The 17,716-nt window shown below is 32.9% G+C and overlaps 1 protein-coding gene and 1 non-coding gene across 6 annotated transcripts in view; both read left to right on the top strand.

Moving 5' to 3' along the window:
• ABHD18 (abhydrolase domain containing 18) overlaps window positions 1-17,716 on the top strand; it is a 35,913-nt gene that overhangs the window by 13,474 nt on the left and 4,723 nt on the right. For 2 of the 5 annotated variants that reach the window (XM_072937720.1, XM_072937727.1), the window contains exons 4-10: window positions 2,839-2,939; window positions 6,614-6,692; window positions 6,796-6,882; window positions 8,501-8,526; window positions 11,527-11,665; window positions 13,828-13,917; window positions 14,582-14,683. In XM_072937720.1, coding sequence (XP_072793821.1) covers window positions 2,839-2,939; window positions 6,614-6,692; window positions 6,796-6,882; window positions 8,501-8,526; window positions 11,527-11,665; window positions 13,828-13,917; window positions 14,582-14,683 — 624 coding nt within the window. Of the gene's footprint in view, window positions 1-2,838; window positions 2,940-6,613; window positions 6,693-6,795; window positions 6,883-7,015; window positions 7,374-8,500; window positions 8,527-11,526; window positions 11,666-13,827; window positions 13,918-14,581; window positions 14,684-17,716 lie in introns of those variants that run through there. The other 3 variants (XM_072937731.1, XM_072937738.1, XM_072937739.1) reach the window with 2 other exon arrangements.
• On the top strand, window positions 11,724-11,859 carry LOC116276758 (small nucleolar RNA SNORA42/SNORA80 family). Its single transcript, XR_004186257.1, has one exon. It is a non-coding gene; the product is annotated as a small nucleolar RNA SNORA42/SNORA80 family (small nucleolar RNA).

Genomic DNA, 17,716 nt, shown 5'->3' with positions numbered 1-17,716 from the left:
TAAGAAAATATTTTGGGCTGGATCTTTTTGAGCCTCATCTTTTATTTTTAGGCTCAGGAGGGTTAAAGTACATTATTAAGTGTTTCAGAAGAATTATAAGTAACACAGGGAAGGGGTCACATAGGCACCTCTCATCTGTATGGCCCACTGTTGTCGATAGCAGGTTACCCCTAATAAACTCTTATACTATTTTCCTCCTTAAAAAAAATTAATATAGGGAAGCACTCTAGTTGGAGAATCAGCACAGGAGAAGCTATTATCAAAACAACTGTTAAATAATACCAGAGATATGTTATGGGATATAGTTAATTGCTGAGAGAAGGATAGAAAGAAAATGCTATAAAATTAGAGAATATGAGAAAATATATTTGAAATAGTTTTTAAGCAACCATATGATTTTCTGTAAAATATTTCTAGGTTTATGTAATTGGATGCTTGAAGTATTATTCAGGGGGGTTGCAAATTGCTGGGCTTCACATCCCACTGCCTTCAGCCAAAATAACTCTACTTTCACCACTTTTATATATTGAATATCTTTAGAAGACTGTGTTCTTCAAGACTTTTCACTGCTAAGAACAAAATTTTATAAATTGGAAATACCTTCTCTATACTATATAGCTGCTCCTTCTGTATCTTCTGGATTTAGGACATTTCCCCCTCAAATTTTGCTAAATATTTCTATTTCCTCTGTTTCTTTTTTTCTATTAAAAAATCATAGGCTTAAAATAAACAAATGTAAAGCACACCAAGTAAAGATCAAAACTCTAATCTGCCACTTTCCACCCCCTAATTTCATTTTCCTACCAAGAAGGAATTACTGTTGGGATTTTAGAATGCTTTCTTATATATATTCTTCCTCTCTTCTTTCCTCTCCCAGCCTTATCTGTCTGTCTCTTCTCTCTGTTTTTAGAATTTGAGATATATTTCACATACATTAAAAAAATCACCTTTTTAAAGTATACAATTCAGTGTTGTTGTTTTTTATTATTACATTCCCAACATGTGCAACTATCACTGCCTAATTCCAGGATATTTTTACTGCACCCCAAAAGAAACCCTGTACCCTTTAGCTCACCCCCACTTCCTCAGCCTTCCACCTGCTGGCAGTCACTAATCTGCTATCTATTTGATTTACCCGTTCTAGACATTTCATCTAAATGGAATCATTCAGCATGTGGCCTTTTGTGTTTGGCTTATTTCACTTAGCAAATTTTCAAGATTCATCCATGTTTTAGGATGTACCAGTACTTCATTCCTTTTTATGGCTAAATAATATTCCATTGTATGGATATGCAACATTTTGTTTACCCATTTATCATTTGATGGGCATTTGAGTTGTTTCTGCTTTTTAACTATTATGAATAATAATGCTGTGCATATTAACATACTAGTGTTTTTGTGGATGTATGTTTTCAGTTGTCTTGGCTATGTGTCTAGGAGTGGAATTACTCAGTCACAGGGTTGCTCTGTTTAACTTTTTGGCAACTTTCCCGAAGTACACCATTTTACTTTCCCACAAGCAGTGCATAATGCTTTCAGTTTATCCACATTCTTATTAATATTTGTACTTGTCCTTGCCATCCTAGTGGGTGTGAAGTGTATTTTATTGTGACTTTGATATGCCTTTCCCTAATGACTATGATGTTGAGCATCTTTTCATGTGCTTATTGGCCATTTGTATGTCTTCTTTTCAGAAATATCTATGAAATCCTTGCCCATTTTTAGTGTTGAGTTGAAGCTTAATTTTTGTATCTATATTATATATGGCTCTAAAAACTTTTTTTTTACAAAATTGCCATTTATCCCAACACTGTTGAATTAATATTCCTTTTCACATTAGTTTGGGCTACTTCCTTTGCCAAATAATTAATTCTTCTAAAACACATAAAAAGAAAACTTTGAAACTATAGGAGGCACAAAGATGACTAAAATGTAAAGACTTCTTGGATTAAAAATTTCATATCATATACATCTTAAGTCTCCTTACCATTTTCAAAACAATGTAATGAAATTCCAACTAAATACTCAACTTAGAATTAAGGTCCATAAAAGAATCCTAAAATTATTTTGGGAAGAATGTATATTTGGGTTTTAAGTCATTTGCCAAAAAATATGGATTATTTAATAAATGATGTTGACACAACTGGTTAGAATTTGTGTTTTTTAAAAGCTGGAGATATTTAGCTTCCAAAGATACAATTTTTTTGTTTTAGGTTTTAATGAAAATATGTGGTGTTTTCCTGCTAATTTAATTTTGACTACTGGTCTGGTAAAGAATTTTTTATTTTAAAAAAACTATTTGAGGTGAAAAAAGTTTAGGTGTTGAGTATTAGTAAATGTCTTTGCTATATATGTAAATATCACATTTCTCCTTTTTAATATGTGACTCATTACTCATTACTCATATGTAATGACATGACTCATTACATCAGTAGATTACCTGAAAATGAGCCATTCTAACATATATGATGTCAACCCTTATTTGATTGTGGTAAATTATTTTTACAATTTGTTGGTAAATTGTTTTTGTATTTTTTTGTATATTGTTGAGTTCTTGTAACTAGTATTTTACTTTGTGATTGCATGTCATTATACAAGTGAGGTTTATTTATACTTTATTTTCCCAACTAGACTGTAGTAAAGGATATAGAAGGAAAATAAATGTGAGTACATAGGAGACATGTCTTTGGAAAGCAGAATGGGGCAAAAGGGTACATAGTAGGCACTGAAAAAAAAGTTTTAATTGAATAGAACTTTTTTTATATATAGGAAAACATCTGTTATAGACTAAGATATCTTAGCCCTGGTGTATACATCTTGGGTTTGCTTTTCTTTTAGATAGAAGAGCAGTCAGACTGTAGGATCCTAGATGGACACTTTGTTTCCCCCATGGCCCACTATGTGCCTGGTATCATGCCAATTGAATCTGTTATTGCAAGGTAAGAATTTTTATTCAGACAGTTAAAGTAGTAGGTTATTTATGTTCATTTAAAATTATAATAGCAATGCCATAGTACTTCAGATTACTTAGTATTAATTACAATAATTATTTAGCATTAATTCCCATTAAATGTGATATCTTGGAGAATAAAAATTTAGAGCTGTAGTATGCATTTGAACCTGTTGTTATCAGTTTAAAATAGACTATTATAAATATGTTTTATATAAGCCTCACGGTAACCACAAAGGTAAAACCTGTAATAAATAGATAAAAGATAAAGATGAAGAAAAGTAAGCATACTATTGCAGAAAATCATCAAATCACAAAGGAAGAGATAAACAGAAGAAAGTAAGAAAAGAATTATAAAACAGCCAGCAAACAGTTAATAGAATCACAACAGTAGGTCCATACCTATCAATAATCACTTTTGATGTAAAGGACTAAATTCTCCAATCAAAAGATATAGAGTGGCTGGAAGGCTAGAAAACAAGGCCCCAAAATGTATGTTGCCTACAAGAAAGTCACATCAGATATAAGGACATACACAGACTGAAAGTGAAGGAATAAGAAAAGATATTCCATGCAAATAGGAACCAAAAGAAAGCAGAGGTAGCTATACTTATTTCATTCAAAATAAACTTTAAGACAAAGATTGGAATAAAGGACAAAGAAGGTCATAATATAATGATAAAGGGGTCAATCCAGTAAGACCATATAACATTTGTATTTATGCACCCAACATAGGAGCTAAATATATAAAGCATATTAACAGATCTGAAAGGAGAAACAGACAGATATAATAATAGTAGGGAACTTCAGTACCCCACTTTAAACAATAAATAGATCATTCAGGCAGAAAATCAGTAAGGAAACTTTGGAATCAAGACACATGTTAGACCAGACAGACTTAAAAGAAATTTACAGAACATTGTATCCAACAGCAGCAGAATTTTTTTTTTCAAGTGCACAAGAAACATTCTCCAAGCTAGATCATATGTTAGGTCACAAAACTAGCCTTAATAAATTTACAAAGATTGAAATTACATCAAGCATCTTTTCCGGTCACGTTGGTATGAAACTAGAAACCAATTAAAAGGAGAAGACTGGAAATTCAAAAATATATGGAAATTAAACAACATGTTACTGAACAACTAATGAGTCACGGAAGAAATCAAAAAATAAATTTAAAAAATACCTTGAGACAAATGAAAATGGAAATACAACATACTAAAACTTACGAGATACAGCAAAAGTGGTTTAAGAGAGAAATCCATAACAATAAACACCTACATTTTAAAAAAAAAAGATCTCAAATAAACAACCTAACTTTACTCCTCAAGGAACTAGAAAAAAACAAACTAAGCCCAGGTTAGTAGAAAGAAGGAAATAACATAGAGAGTGGAAATAAATGAAATAAAGACTATAAAAATAACAGAAAAGATCTATGAAACTAGGAGTTGGGTTTTGCAAAGATAAACAAATAGACAAACTTTCAGCTAGACTCACTATGAAAAACTCAGAGAGGACTCAAATAAATAAAATTAGAAATGAAAGAGGAGCCATTACAACTGATATTACACAAATACAAATGATCATGAGACTACTATGAACAATTATTTGCCAACCACTTGGACAACCTAGAAGAAATGGATAAATTCCTAGAGACATACAACCTACCAAAACTGAATCAAGAATAAACCAAAAATCTGAACAGACCAACTACTGATAAGGATATTGAATCAATAATAAAAAATTTCCCAAAAAAGAAAAGTCTAGGACCAGATGGCTGGTGGGGGGTTGGGTGGGGGGGTGGGTATAGCTCAGTGGTAAAGTGTGTGCCTAGCATGAATGAAGTCCTGGGTTCAATCCCCAGTGCCTCCATGTAAATAAATCAATAAAAACCCAATAATCCACCCCCCCCCAAAACACCACAGATGGCTACACTGGTGAATTCTACATGTAAAGAAACATTTAAAGAAGAATTAATACAGTCTTTCTCGAACTCTTCCAAAATACTGAAGAGGAGGGAACACTTACTAACTTATTTTACCAGGCCAGAATAACCCTGATACCAAAACAGGATGCCCTCCCCCAAAAGAAAATTACACATCAGTATTCCTGATGAATATAGATGCAAAAATCCTCAACAAAATATTGGCAAACTGAATTTAACAATACACTAAAAGGATTATACACCATGATCAAATGGGATTTATCCCAGGGATGCAAAGATGGTCCAATATCTGCAAATCAATCAGTGTCATACACCTCATTTTAAAAATGAAGGATAAAAATAAGATGATGGTCTCACTAGACGAAAAACCATGACAGAATTCAACAGCCATTCATGGTAAAAACTCTCAACAGGCTGGGTACAGAAGGAACATAGCTGAACATAATAAGACTATATATGTCAAGCCCACAGCTAATATCATACTCAAAAATAAAAAGCTGAAAAGTCTTTTCTCTGAGATCAGGAACAAAATAAGGATGCCCATTTTGATGACTTTCATTCAACATATTACCACAAGTAAGTCCCGGAAGAAAACATAGGCAGTAAGCTCCTAGACATAGGTCTTGGCAGTGATTTTTTTGGGTATGACTCGAAAGCAAATGCAACAAAGGCAAAAATAAAACAGTGGATTGGCCCCAGGCAGCCATGCAGACGGAGGGAAGACGCGCGGGGCAAGCAGTTAGAGGTTGTGGGCTCTAGGGTGGGAGGAGGCCGGGTTCACAGGGGCGCTGCGCTGGTGGCGGCTGCAGCTGCTGCTGCTGCTGCAGTGTCAGCGCGCGGGTGCATATGTCTCGGTGCCCACTTGCCAGGGGCGCCCAACGACCCTCTGGCACCTGTGCAGGCTGGAGACGCACAGCCCATTATGGAAGTGCAGGGTTGAACATGGTGTACCTGCAGGTGGTGCTGGCCAGCATTAAAAAAAAAAATGGGACTACATCAAACTAAAAAGCTTCTACATAGCAATGGAAAACAACAAAATGAAAAGGCAACCTGTGAAGTGGGAGAAAATATTTACAAATTATTAATCTAAAGGGTTAATATCCAAAATATACAAAGAACTCATACAACTGAATAGTGAAAAAACAAATAATGGGTTAAAAAATGGGCAGAAGAACTGAACAGATTTTTTTTCAAAGAAGACATATAGTGGCCAATAGGTAAGTCAGATCTTGTCATAGACCCCAAGCTGAAAGACAAAAAAGGTAACATGAACGACTTTAAATCACAGCTTGTACAGCCAAGCATTATTCCTGCAAGGAGATAAAGCAGACTATCTACAGAGTTGTTTTTCTAAGACTTAATCATATACATTGATCTTTACAAAATAAGAACACTTCATTATGCATTTATAAAGTTGTGGTACTGAGTAAGGTAAAAATGATTACAATAAATTATGTGCTTATATTGTAATTGAATATATTAATACCCTAACACAGAGCAAATTTACAATATCTTAGTTGCCTTTGGGCAAACATTACTTTAATGAGTCAATTAGATTTTGGTATGTGTGCTGCTGAAGCAAGCACAGTTAGAATTTGATATCAAAATTCTGAACAATCTTTTCTCTCAAGTAATTTAATTATGAAACTGTTATGAATTGAAAGTTTGTATTAAAAGCTTTTAAAGGAGAATTCACTGATGTGTTTTATTTTAAATAGGTTCCAATTTATTGTGCCTAAAGAATGGAACAGCAAATATAGACCTGTATGCATTCATCTTGCTGGAACAGGAGATCATGTAAGACTTTATCCTAACAGCTTAATCCCTAAGTTATTAACCTACTCTCCTTAACAGATACGGTTATTATATTCTTTAAGCATGTCATCTTTTCTTTCCTCAGCATTACTGGAGACGACGAACACTAATGGCTCGTCCAATGATTAAAGAAGCCCGGATGGCTTCTCTGCTGTTAGAAAACCCTTATTATATCCTTTTGGGATACCTAGAAATCTTTTCACTCACTCACTCACTCACCCACCCTATTTATTTATTTATTTACTTACTTACTTACTTACTTACTTACTTACAGATTTAGTAATCAGAAGGAATGGTAGATAGGAACCAGATTTTCCAAACCAGTTAAATTTAGTCAGTTCAGGAAATACTTAAGAAGCAAGAATGGAAAGAAGTGAAAAATTGTTTCATGCCTATTTTTAAAATCAATTTAAGGATTTTGCTTCTATTGCATAATAAAAGTAAGTTGTACTTCTATTTCTTCTGACACTTATGCTGGATTTTAAAATTAATAAGTCAAGCTTTTGCCATTAAGGAAACCCTCATGTTTTAAATGTGTTTACATTCAAGTATCAGTTGAGGTTTAGAACAGTTCTTAACTTAATTTTCAAGATGACGTCAGACTATTCCCAGAAGAAGAAATGAAACTGATATACAGATATAAAGAAATGTTCAACATTGCTGGTAATAAGAGAAATGTAAAGTTAAAGCAACAATTACAAAAGATTTCACAACAGCCATGAGGCTATTTTGAAATGAGCACTCTCGTTACTGATGACTGAAAATCAGTTCAGTCCTCTGGGAGAGCATTTTTACCATATGCATCAGGAGCTTTAAAAAATCTCATATTCCTTGACAGAGTGATTTTGATTCTGGGAAATTTATTCTAAGGATAAAATATGAAGAAAAAAGAAAATAATAGAAAAGAAAAAAGATATTTTTGTAACATAATAGTAAGACATTAGAAATAGCTTAAATGTATAATAATAGAAAAATAGTTAAGTAAATTGTGGTTCATAACACTGGAATGTTATACAATTGGTTGTTTTATGTTTATTTCTTTATTACTTATTTTACCACTTAGTACTTGTATGACCTTGGACCTGTTAGTTAACCTTTTAGTACCTTAACTTTTTATTGGTAAACGGGAATAATCTATTAGGTTATTCAGAGTATTAAATAGTTAATATTGTCTAGAACAGTGCTTGGTAAATAACAAGCATTCAGTAAATTTTAACAGTTATTATTAAAAAGTTTATAATAATGAATGAAAACTACTTACAGTGCAAAAATAGGATATAAAACTCTACAGTATAGAATAGGTATGCAAAAAAATAAAAACAAAAAATCTATTTTAAAACTGTGCAAAAGGGAAAATGCTGGAAAGAAATACACCAAAATATTAATATGGTTATCTGAAGATAAAGTAGTTTTTCTTATAATGTGCTTTTCTGTATTTTCTAGACTTTCTATAATAAACATAAATGGAAAAAGCCATAAACTTCATTTTAAAATTAAGTTGAAGATTAGACAATCCTGTTAAATATACTAAAAACATTGAATTGTACACTTTAAATGGGTAAATTTCATTGTATATGATTATATCTTAATGAAACTTTTTTAAAAAAGAAAAAGGAAAATAAGTTGAAAAACCTGAGAACTTCTAAACAGCCTATTTGAGATGACTATAAAATAATTATTTCAGCATTAAATTGTCTCGTATTGAACTGTTTTGCCTAAGTCAATGTGTTTTGAGACATAGAATGTACTTAATTACTTTAAAACTTTCTCTTTGACCCACATCCTTAAATGGCTGCAGGAAACCCAAGGACCAAATGTAAGTATGTGTTACCTTTATTTTTCCAGTCTTTATACTGAATTTTCAGCAGTCTTAAGATTTGGTAGTCTTCAGTTTTTAAGTTAAATATTCAAGTGTTACTGGAAGAAAAATTCTATTATAAAACTGTGGTAGGCGTGTTATCTTGAATTTTTATTTTAAGCTTTATGCATTTTAAATATCTGATGAAAAGATAAATAAGAAATTTTAATAGGCTGACTGAACAGGTATTATATTTGTCAAACTGTAACCAAAGAAAGGATAAAATGTTTACCTTTTTAAAGTACATTTACTTACTTTGTGAAATTAAACACTGCTATTTTTATTTTTGCAATGTGTAGTATAGGTAACTTGAAGGTACACTTTCTTTCCTGTCTTTTAAAATGATGAACTTTGAAGTCAGTTTTTTTGCATTTCTGTAATCTATATTGTGTGTGGGTTTGGTTCATTCTATAGATTTTTGACCCTAAACACTGGGAGGACAGCAACAAAAAACGAGGTTCTTGCTTTCATAGAGCTTATAGTCTAGTATGGGAGATAGATAAAAATCAATAAGATAATTTCAAATACTTATCAATGCCATGAGGAAAATGAAATGGGGGTAGGTGCAGGGTGGAGCAGTGTTAGATGTAAAGACATGATAAAATGAGAAGGAGCTACCAAGGAGAAGACTTGGAGGTAATCATTCTCAGAGAAGGAAGAGTAAATGACAAGCCTGGTGTCAGCCCTTGGTGGGAGAGTAGTACAAGATGAGGTCAGAAAGGTAGGCAAGGGTCAGAGTACAAAGAGCCAGTTTGCTTTGAATTTCACTGTAATTGCAGTGGGAAACCTCTTGAGAATTTTAAGCAGAGAAGTGATCTGATTTATGTTTTGAAAGGCTTACTCTGGCTTACTGGGGCAAGAGTAGCAGCAGAGAAATCAAGTAAGAAGCTACTGCAATAACACAAGGGGAAAAGGACAACTTTAATGTGCTGGCAGTGGAGATAGAAAGAAGTTCTAATGGATTTGAGACATAATTTAGAAGTTGAAAGAAGACTTGTTAATAAATTGGATATCATGGATAAGAAATCAGAAGTTCTAACTTGGACATGTTAAATTTGTGATGACTATTAGACCTGTAAGTGGAGAAGTAGGGAGTTGGTAAGTTCTGGAGAGGTAGTTAGAATTCACTTATTGTTTGTGAGGGAAAAAAAGGTTTGGAGGAAAAGCAAGGTGGGGTAGAGGCAAACCTATATCCTGCGAAGGATAGGTTAGAATATACTTTGTGAAACCTTGCGAAAAATCAAAGTCTAGACTTGATAGTTCAAGAATTCTTATTCTGGAACCAAGCAATGAATTCAGAACTAGGTGCATCATTTTTACCCTGTCTACAGGTGGTTAAAAACCAAAGAGTTTATTTAGTTGTAGTGAGAGGCAGCATGGGCTTAATAGAAAAACTCTGACTTTGGAGTCATACAGACATAGGTTGGAATTGTAACTTGCCATTTACTAACTGTATGGCCTTGGCCTCGCTAAATATCAGTTATCTCATTTATAAAGTGAGAAATTTATCTAATTTCTTCCATGCAGAATTGCTGTGAGAATTATGTTTATAAGATATCCCATCAGATATTATGTACCCAAGAAATATAATACTCCAGTGTATTTTATTTTTCTCAAACAACTCATCCTAAGTAAGAAATGGCTTGCAACTTAAATAATAATAAACATTCTCATTCTCTCTCTCTCTCAAGCCTATTTTCATTGAAAGTGGGTGAACAATTTGACTGAGTCCACTGTTAAAAGTAACTGCTGTCCCAGAACCTACATCAGTAACTTCTAAATAAAAGAACCAACTGAAGTGGACTTGAGAATTCAAACTTCCATTCCAGGCCAAAATAAATAATCAGGGAATTATGTGATCATAAATAGACTGGAATGAGGGTTGGAAACAAATATAAGGATAAATGGGCTTTTTTATAATGAAGCATGAATATAATCTGTTTTGACAGAAGATAGCATATTTTCTATAAAAAAAAAGCTACCTTACGGACTTAGAGCTCTAAGAGGATGTGGTAGGACAGTGGACATAAGCTCTTTGGGGGCCAGAATTCCGTTTTTCACAGCTTGGCATTCCTATGGCATCTGGTTCTTTGTACATGATCATAACCATTGATAAAATGAATTTTTGTATACTTTGACAAGGTTTCATCTAGGAGCTAATTATGTATGTCTTTATATGAATTAAATTTTGAAAAAACAGATTATAACTTGGTCACTTTAGTAATAAAATAACATTTTTATCACTATATAAGAATGGTTCTGGATTCTAAAAATATGTATTTAAGTACTTCTTATAAGGATATGTACTTATATGTAAAAATCAGTTTCTAAAACAGAAAATTTCAGTTGAATTGGTATTTATTTAAATTAATCAAAACATGTATTTTTCTAAAAATATATTTTTCTAATATATTCATAAATTAGATAACCTGTGAAAATAAGTAACATTTAAGATTTTGGTAATACAAGAGCCTAGTATTAGGCTAAATTCTTTTACATTGCTTTTTTAAAAAATGTATGCTTTAAGTTCTATTGTAATTTTTTTTTCTAAGAAGGGAAAGTATAAATTTATTTTTCCTTATATCATTAGTGGTAACTTAACTAAAAATTGACAGTATAGAAAAATTATCCTCCTGTAAATATTTTAACAGTTTTAAATTCTGTCAGATAAATAAGATATTCTTTTCTGGACTTCAAAATTGTTAAATATTGAAATTCAATAAAGACTATATGCTGTAAAACTGATAGAACTTTATAAAAATAAGATTTAGGCAATTAGTATGTAGAGTAAATAATGTTAGCACTATTCTAATTTCATCAATTTATTTCATTGTTTTACTTAGCTAACTAAGTCTTTTAAAAGAAAACATGAAGTCTGGCTGCCTGTTGTAAATTTGCATATGTTAAAATATAAATACATAAGAATAAATAATTTTCTTTTTTGTTTTGTGAGGCTAGAAGGTCCAGCTTAAAAAATGTGTCTGACCTTTTTGTGATGGGAGGAGCTCTTGTTTTAGAATCTGCAGCTCTCTTGCACTGGCTAGAGAGGGAGGGTTATGGACCTCTAGGAATGACCGGAATATCCATGGGCGGACACGTAAGCATCTTTATTTCAACTGATATTTATGTTATGTTTACAAGATCTAGGAAATTGAGCATGGTAATGGATTTATGGTGGGTCCTCCACTGTGGGCCTCTCATAGTGTACCCATGCCAGAGCAAACTGAGCCTTGAACCATTGCCCAGTCTCCTTACCTGTGGGCTGTGAGCACTGAAGGGGGTTGTACAGTGTTGGGGGGATAAAAAGATCTAGGGAATCTGGTTGTTTAAAAATTCACTTTAGGTATGGAATTAATTTTAGTTCTGATGAAAGCAGAAACAGACTCTATAAACTTCTGTTCCAATTATGAAGTAATGATATTATTTTTTGTATGATTTATATAGGCATGATTATACTACTTACTCCACAGTTATATCTCAGGTATTAGATTTAATATTTTATTAAAAGTTGATTATAGAACTTAAATCTCAACTATAAATGCCTTATTCTGCTATTAGGTTGGTGAAGATAGCTAATTTGGAAAATACTTTTCATTTTCTCTTCTTTCCATCCCCAGTACCACGAACCTTTTTTTACCTTTGCTTTCTAGAGTGTACTGAAATGGCCTCCTGCTTGCTTTCTCATCTAGTATTTTCTCTCCTTACTCTTTTTCTTAACAGTTTTTTTCCACACCATAACTAGAGTGATCTTCCTAAATCTGACCTCTGCTTTCTCCTGCTTAAAACCTGCCAAAGGCTTGAACTGGGCTCTAGCTCTGTCAGGTGCCAGCATCCATCTAGTGCCCCCTCATTCCCTTTTACATAGCCCAAATAACAGCTTGCCCTTCTGGTTCCAGATTAGAGCTTACTTCCTATGAGAAGCTCTTCCTGATTCCCAGTCTTACTCCAGAATATACTTCATCTTTCAGTAACATGTACTTTTTCATTGTACTGTGATTACTTGTTTAGCAGTCTGTTTTCTCCATAAAGCAGTTGGTTAACTGAGGGCCAGAAATATGCTCTGGTTCATTTCCTGGACACATTAGTCATTCAGTGTATATATATATATATATATATATATATATACACACACACACATACACATATATATATGTATTCTGTAAGTCATTTGAATTATAAAATTAAGTTTAAAAGCTTACTCAAATTTAAAGCAAATACCAAAGAGTGAAGCTGATAAAATTAGCTTCAAAGACTCAAATTTAAAAAAAAAATACAGACAGTGAAACCTAAAGGTGGGAAAAGATTTATTTTCTACCTAATAATGTTTCCATTGTTATGACCTAGGTCAGGGCCTTATAACTCTCAGCTGGACTACTACTTATTAACTAATTTCCCTACCTCAAATAGCACCCTTTCTAATCAATCTTATAAAGAAAGTACTATCAATTTAGCTTCATTGAATCACTTCTTTGACAATGACAGTTCTTTGCTCAGGTCTCTTTAGTAATTCCCCATTATCTACAGAACAGAGGGACCTCAAATCTGATCCTGATCAATCTTTCTAGCCCTCCCTATCTCCCCTACCCCTGACCACATGTGTTCTATTGACCAGCCTAGCTGAAGTATGTTGGCTGTTTCCCTACCAGACTCTGTGTTCCTCACCATCTTGCCTTTGATCATACTGTCTTTATACGGAAGACAAGACCCTAACTTCCCTTTCCCCTAAAAGACTCAAGCCTTTTCATGAAGCTTCTGATTCCTCTAGCCAAAAATAACTTTTCCCTTCTCTAAACACACACATTACATTATTTTATATCAGTTATATAATCTGCTCTATAGTTCACCAAATTCTCCACATCTTTCAGTCAACTTTAAAAGTCTGAGATTTTATAGTTATGATTTTGCTCTACCTGAGCACGTCACTTAGGTAGTGAGTGTGCTTAGCCTGCTGTGCAGCATCTATACCTCAGCATGTTTGCTCTATATTTACCCAATAGAAAATGGCTTTTTGTGAAGGGTCTGGTGGTTACTTAAAATTTCCTAATACATTTTATTGCTGTTTCAGGGGGAAGTTATATGTTGTGGTTGAATTTGTGACTTGGGAATTTGGCGAGGTTGCTAGTCATTCTCACAAGTGTTTAGAGACTTTGAGTTCATGTCTTACCTAACCAACTACTAAACAAAATACTTCTTAATACTAAATATTTTTCATTTGAACGAATGTAAACTCTAAACAGAATCTCTGTTATTATGTTACAGATGGCTTCCTTAGCAGTATCCAACTGGCCTAAGCCCATGCCATTGATTCCGTGTCTGTCTTGGTCTACAGCATCTGGGGTCTTCACTACGGTAATTTAATTGCAGTTAATATTTAGATAGCTATATATAATTAAAGGTAATCGTTTGAGGAGGGTTTCCCAAACCACCCCCAGGTTTGGTGATTCACTGGAAGGAATCACAGGACTTAGTTTATAGTCATACTCACTACTAAAACTTGATTTGCAGCAAAAAGATAAACTACAAAATCAGCCAAGGGAAAAGGCACACAGGCCAAGTCCAGAGGACACCAGGCATAAGCTTCCAATGGAGCCTCTCAAAATGTTTAATTCCTCCAGCAATGAGTTGTAATGATACATGTAAAATGTCCATCAGTGAAGTGCACTTGAGCCTAGGAGTCTAGGGTTTTTATCAGGGGTCAGTCACTTAGGCACCCTCTGCCTAGCATGTACCAGAGTTCTAGAAGGAAATCAGGTGTTCAGAAGAAACTACATTGTTTGTATGAGGAGTTTAGGCACAGTAACCCACTTGATAATTTTTGGAATTTTGTATCAGAACTGTTCACTAGTCAAGTTCCCAGACTCTAGTTAAGGGCCAACCGTACAAGCAGACCTTTCTAAAGATATGAAATCTCAAACCTACTTTGTTAATTCTTTTCTGCACAGTAATAATAATCAAATTATTGGACAAATTGCTTTATGGTATGATTTGATCTTAATTTAGTTTGTTATTTCAGGGTGTACTAAGTAAATCAATTAACTGGAGGGAGCTGGAAAAACAGTATTATACACAGACAGTTTATGAAGAAGAAATTATTCACATGCTCGAATATTGTGGAGTAAGTATTTTTAATTTCTGCATGTCATTTGGGAGAAAGCTTATTTTTAATGATTCAGATTTTTGAAAAGAATTGCAAATTTTTTAAAAGGAGTAGTATTTTTCCTTTTAAAATTCTTCATTTTAAAATAAAATATGGATACAGAAAATCATGAAAAGTAAATATATAGCTTACTACATTTATTAAATGTCAAACATATTTGTAATTGTGTAGAGTAGAACTTGACCACCCAGCTCAGAACTTAACCACCCAACCCAGAAACCACTTTCATGTGTCCAAATCAAAAGGTCCTCCTCCTCCTAATATTTATTATCTGATTTTTATAGTAATTACTTCCTTTGTCTTGAAAATAATTTTATTGTCCAAATGTGCATCCCTAGACACTACTTTTTATATTTGATGTATCTTTTAAGTATCTTTTAATCTATAAATTGCCTTTCATCTCTTTCTTTTCCTTATAATTTATGTGTTGAAGAACTTGGGCTGTTTACCTGTAGAGCTTCTCACAGTCTAGATTTTTCTGTTTGCATTCTCATGGTACAGTTTTAGTGCGTTCGTCCACGCTCTATATTGCCTGTAAATTGGCAACTAGTTCTAGAGGCTTGATTAAACTCAGTTTTTATTTCTTTGGTAAGAGTGTAGGAAGCACATAACGTGGGTTCTCTTTTTTTGTGGTGTAAGCAGCATTTGATGCTTAATGCTTATGTCTTAATTCATTGAGGGTTGCAAAATGCTGATACTCTATGTCATTTCTTTTTCATTTATTAATTTGAATACTTTTATTAAAAGGCACTTTCCTTACCTATTAATTGATTATATCATAGTTCAGTTCATATAAGAAAAGTAGGATAAATGCTTAATTCCTTCCCTTAATTTACCAGTTTTCAGGATAATGAATAGTTCCCTAAGGTGACCAATTGTTTCCATAAATTTTTTTCTATGAATTTTAAAACTTTGCACATTCAGTTTGAAAGTTACCAAGAATCTCAAGAAATCTCAAAAAGAAAAGGAATTTTTCTACTTTCAGTAAGGACTTTGAAAACTTAGCATGCATTTTCTTAAGAGAGGTTCATAAATTTTGGTTGTCTGAAATGGCAATGTATTCTTATCCAGCACTTTTTCTCTGTGCCTCACTCTTGGTGGTTGTATCCAAGAGTCCATTTGTCTCAATTAGAACTAGTTCAGAGTAATGAATATTCAAGAAATGTCAAGATGGCTTCTTTCTTTTTTTTGTTTTAAAAATTGTGTTTTCCCAATCAAAAAAGTTAAGTTTGTTGGGGAACCACTCTGAGTAATTCTAGGATGCTTTGAGCTTACATTTCCTGATAGTACTAAACTTCCTTTCCTTCCTTTTTATGTTCCTGTAATCTGAATGGGTTTAGTGATTTGTTCTGTTAATAAGGTTTTTTTTTTTCCCTTGCTTTCAACCAATTTTTTATTCTTAATTTTGTAAATAGGTTGTTTGGTCATATAGCTCAAGCATCAAAAAGTATAAAAAGATATATAGTGAAACAATTCCTACCTCTTCCCAATTTGCCCTCAACAAATAACCCACTATATCATTTACCATTTCAAGGAATTTTTCAAACGAATAGAAATATGAATTTTTTTCTCTTCCCTTTTTTAATAGTCTATACACAGATGTTTCCTTTTTCTTTTTCACTGCTGCATAACAGCCTATTTTATGGATGGATGTACCATGATTTATTAACCAGTATCATGTTGATGGGCATTTATGTTGTTTTTCATCTTTCACTATTATCAGTGCTGCAATGAGTAGCTTTGTATATACATCATTTCACAAGTGTAAATTCCTGAAATGTTGCTGAGCAGAAGGATATATGCATTTGTAATGTTAGATTTTGTCTAATTCTAGTTGTGTGAATTTACAGCAGGAACTTGTGTGTCTGTTTCAGTGTTATCAGACTTCCATGGTTTTTCAGTCAACCAAATAGTGAAAGTTTTATTTAATTTACTTTTTTAAATTTATTTTTTTAATTTAACTGAAATTGAACATGTTTATTAGTCTAAGGGCAATTTGTATTTCATTTCTTGTAACTTTTATGCATATCCTTTGGTCATTTTTTCTATTGTGGTTTTGGGCCTTTTATTCACTTCTAGCTCTTAATAAATTAAAGCAGTTAGCTCTTTGTCTTGTAAGTTGCAAATATATTCTCCCAGGCTGTCATTCTTTTATTTTGATTTTGCTTGTAGTATCTGGCAAAGTTTATTTTTACTTAAATTATGTTGTATTTATAAGTCCTTAAACTTAGTACATACTTTCAAGATTTTTAACAGTTAATATTTTTTCCGTGATAATTTTTAATTCTTCTTAGTTCAGCCTGAGAAAATGATTTAGGGTGGCTCATATATTACTTCCAGGAAGCACTCATGAGACTTTGGGAAGTTCTAATGTTAAGGGGAATTATGGATTTCAATACTTTGTTAGTAAAAACATGATGCAGGCTAAGTGATAGTCTTTACTGTTTTGTAGGAAACATTTAGCAATAAAGTATAAATTATGTATCTTAGTCCTCAGTTAAATTTTGACATCTCTTTTTAATTGTGGTAAAATATATATAAAATAGAATTTACCATCTTAACTATTTTTAAGCGTACAACTCAGTAGTATTAAGTACATTTACATTGTTGTGTAGCTATCACCTCCATACATTACCACCATCCATCTCCAGAACTTTTTCATCATTCTAAAGTGAAACTGTACCCATTAAACAAAACTCTCTATTCCCCCTCTCCCCAGCCCCTGGCAACCACCATTCTACTTTCTGTCACCATTAATTTGACTACTGTAGATATCTTATAAATCTGTAGAATCATACAGTATTGTCTGTTTGTGTCTGGCTTATTCATTTAGCATAATGTCTTCAAAGTTCATCCACGTTGTAGAATGTGTCAAAATTTCATTCCCTTTTAAGACTGAGTAATAATTATTGTATGTATATGCCACATGTTGTTTATCCATTTTTCATTGATGGACATTTATGTTTTCTCTTTGTTTTAACAAGGTTGTTA

Source organism: Vicugna pacos, chromosome 2 (assembly GCF_048564905.1).
Source record: "Vicugna pacos chromosome 2, VicPac4, whole genome shotgun sequence".
Taxonomy (NCBI): Eukaryota; Metazoa; Chordata; class Mammalia; order Artiodactyla; family Camelidae; genus Vicugna; species Vicugna pacos.
This window is presented reverse-complemented; position numbering and strand designations above follow the sequence as displayed.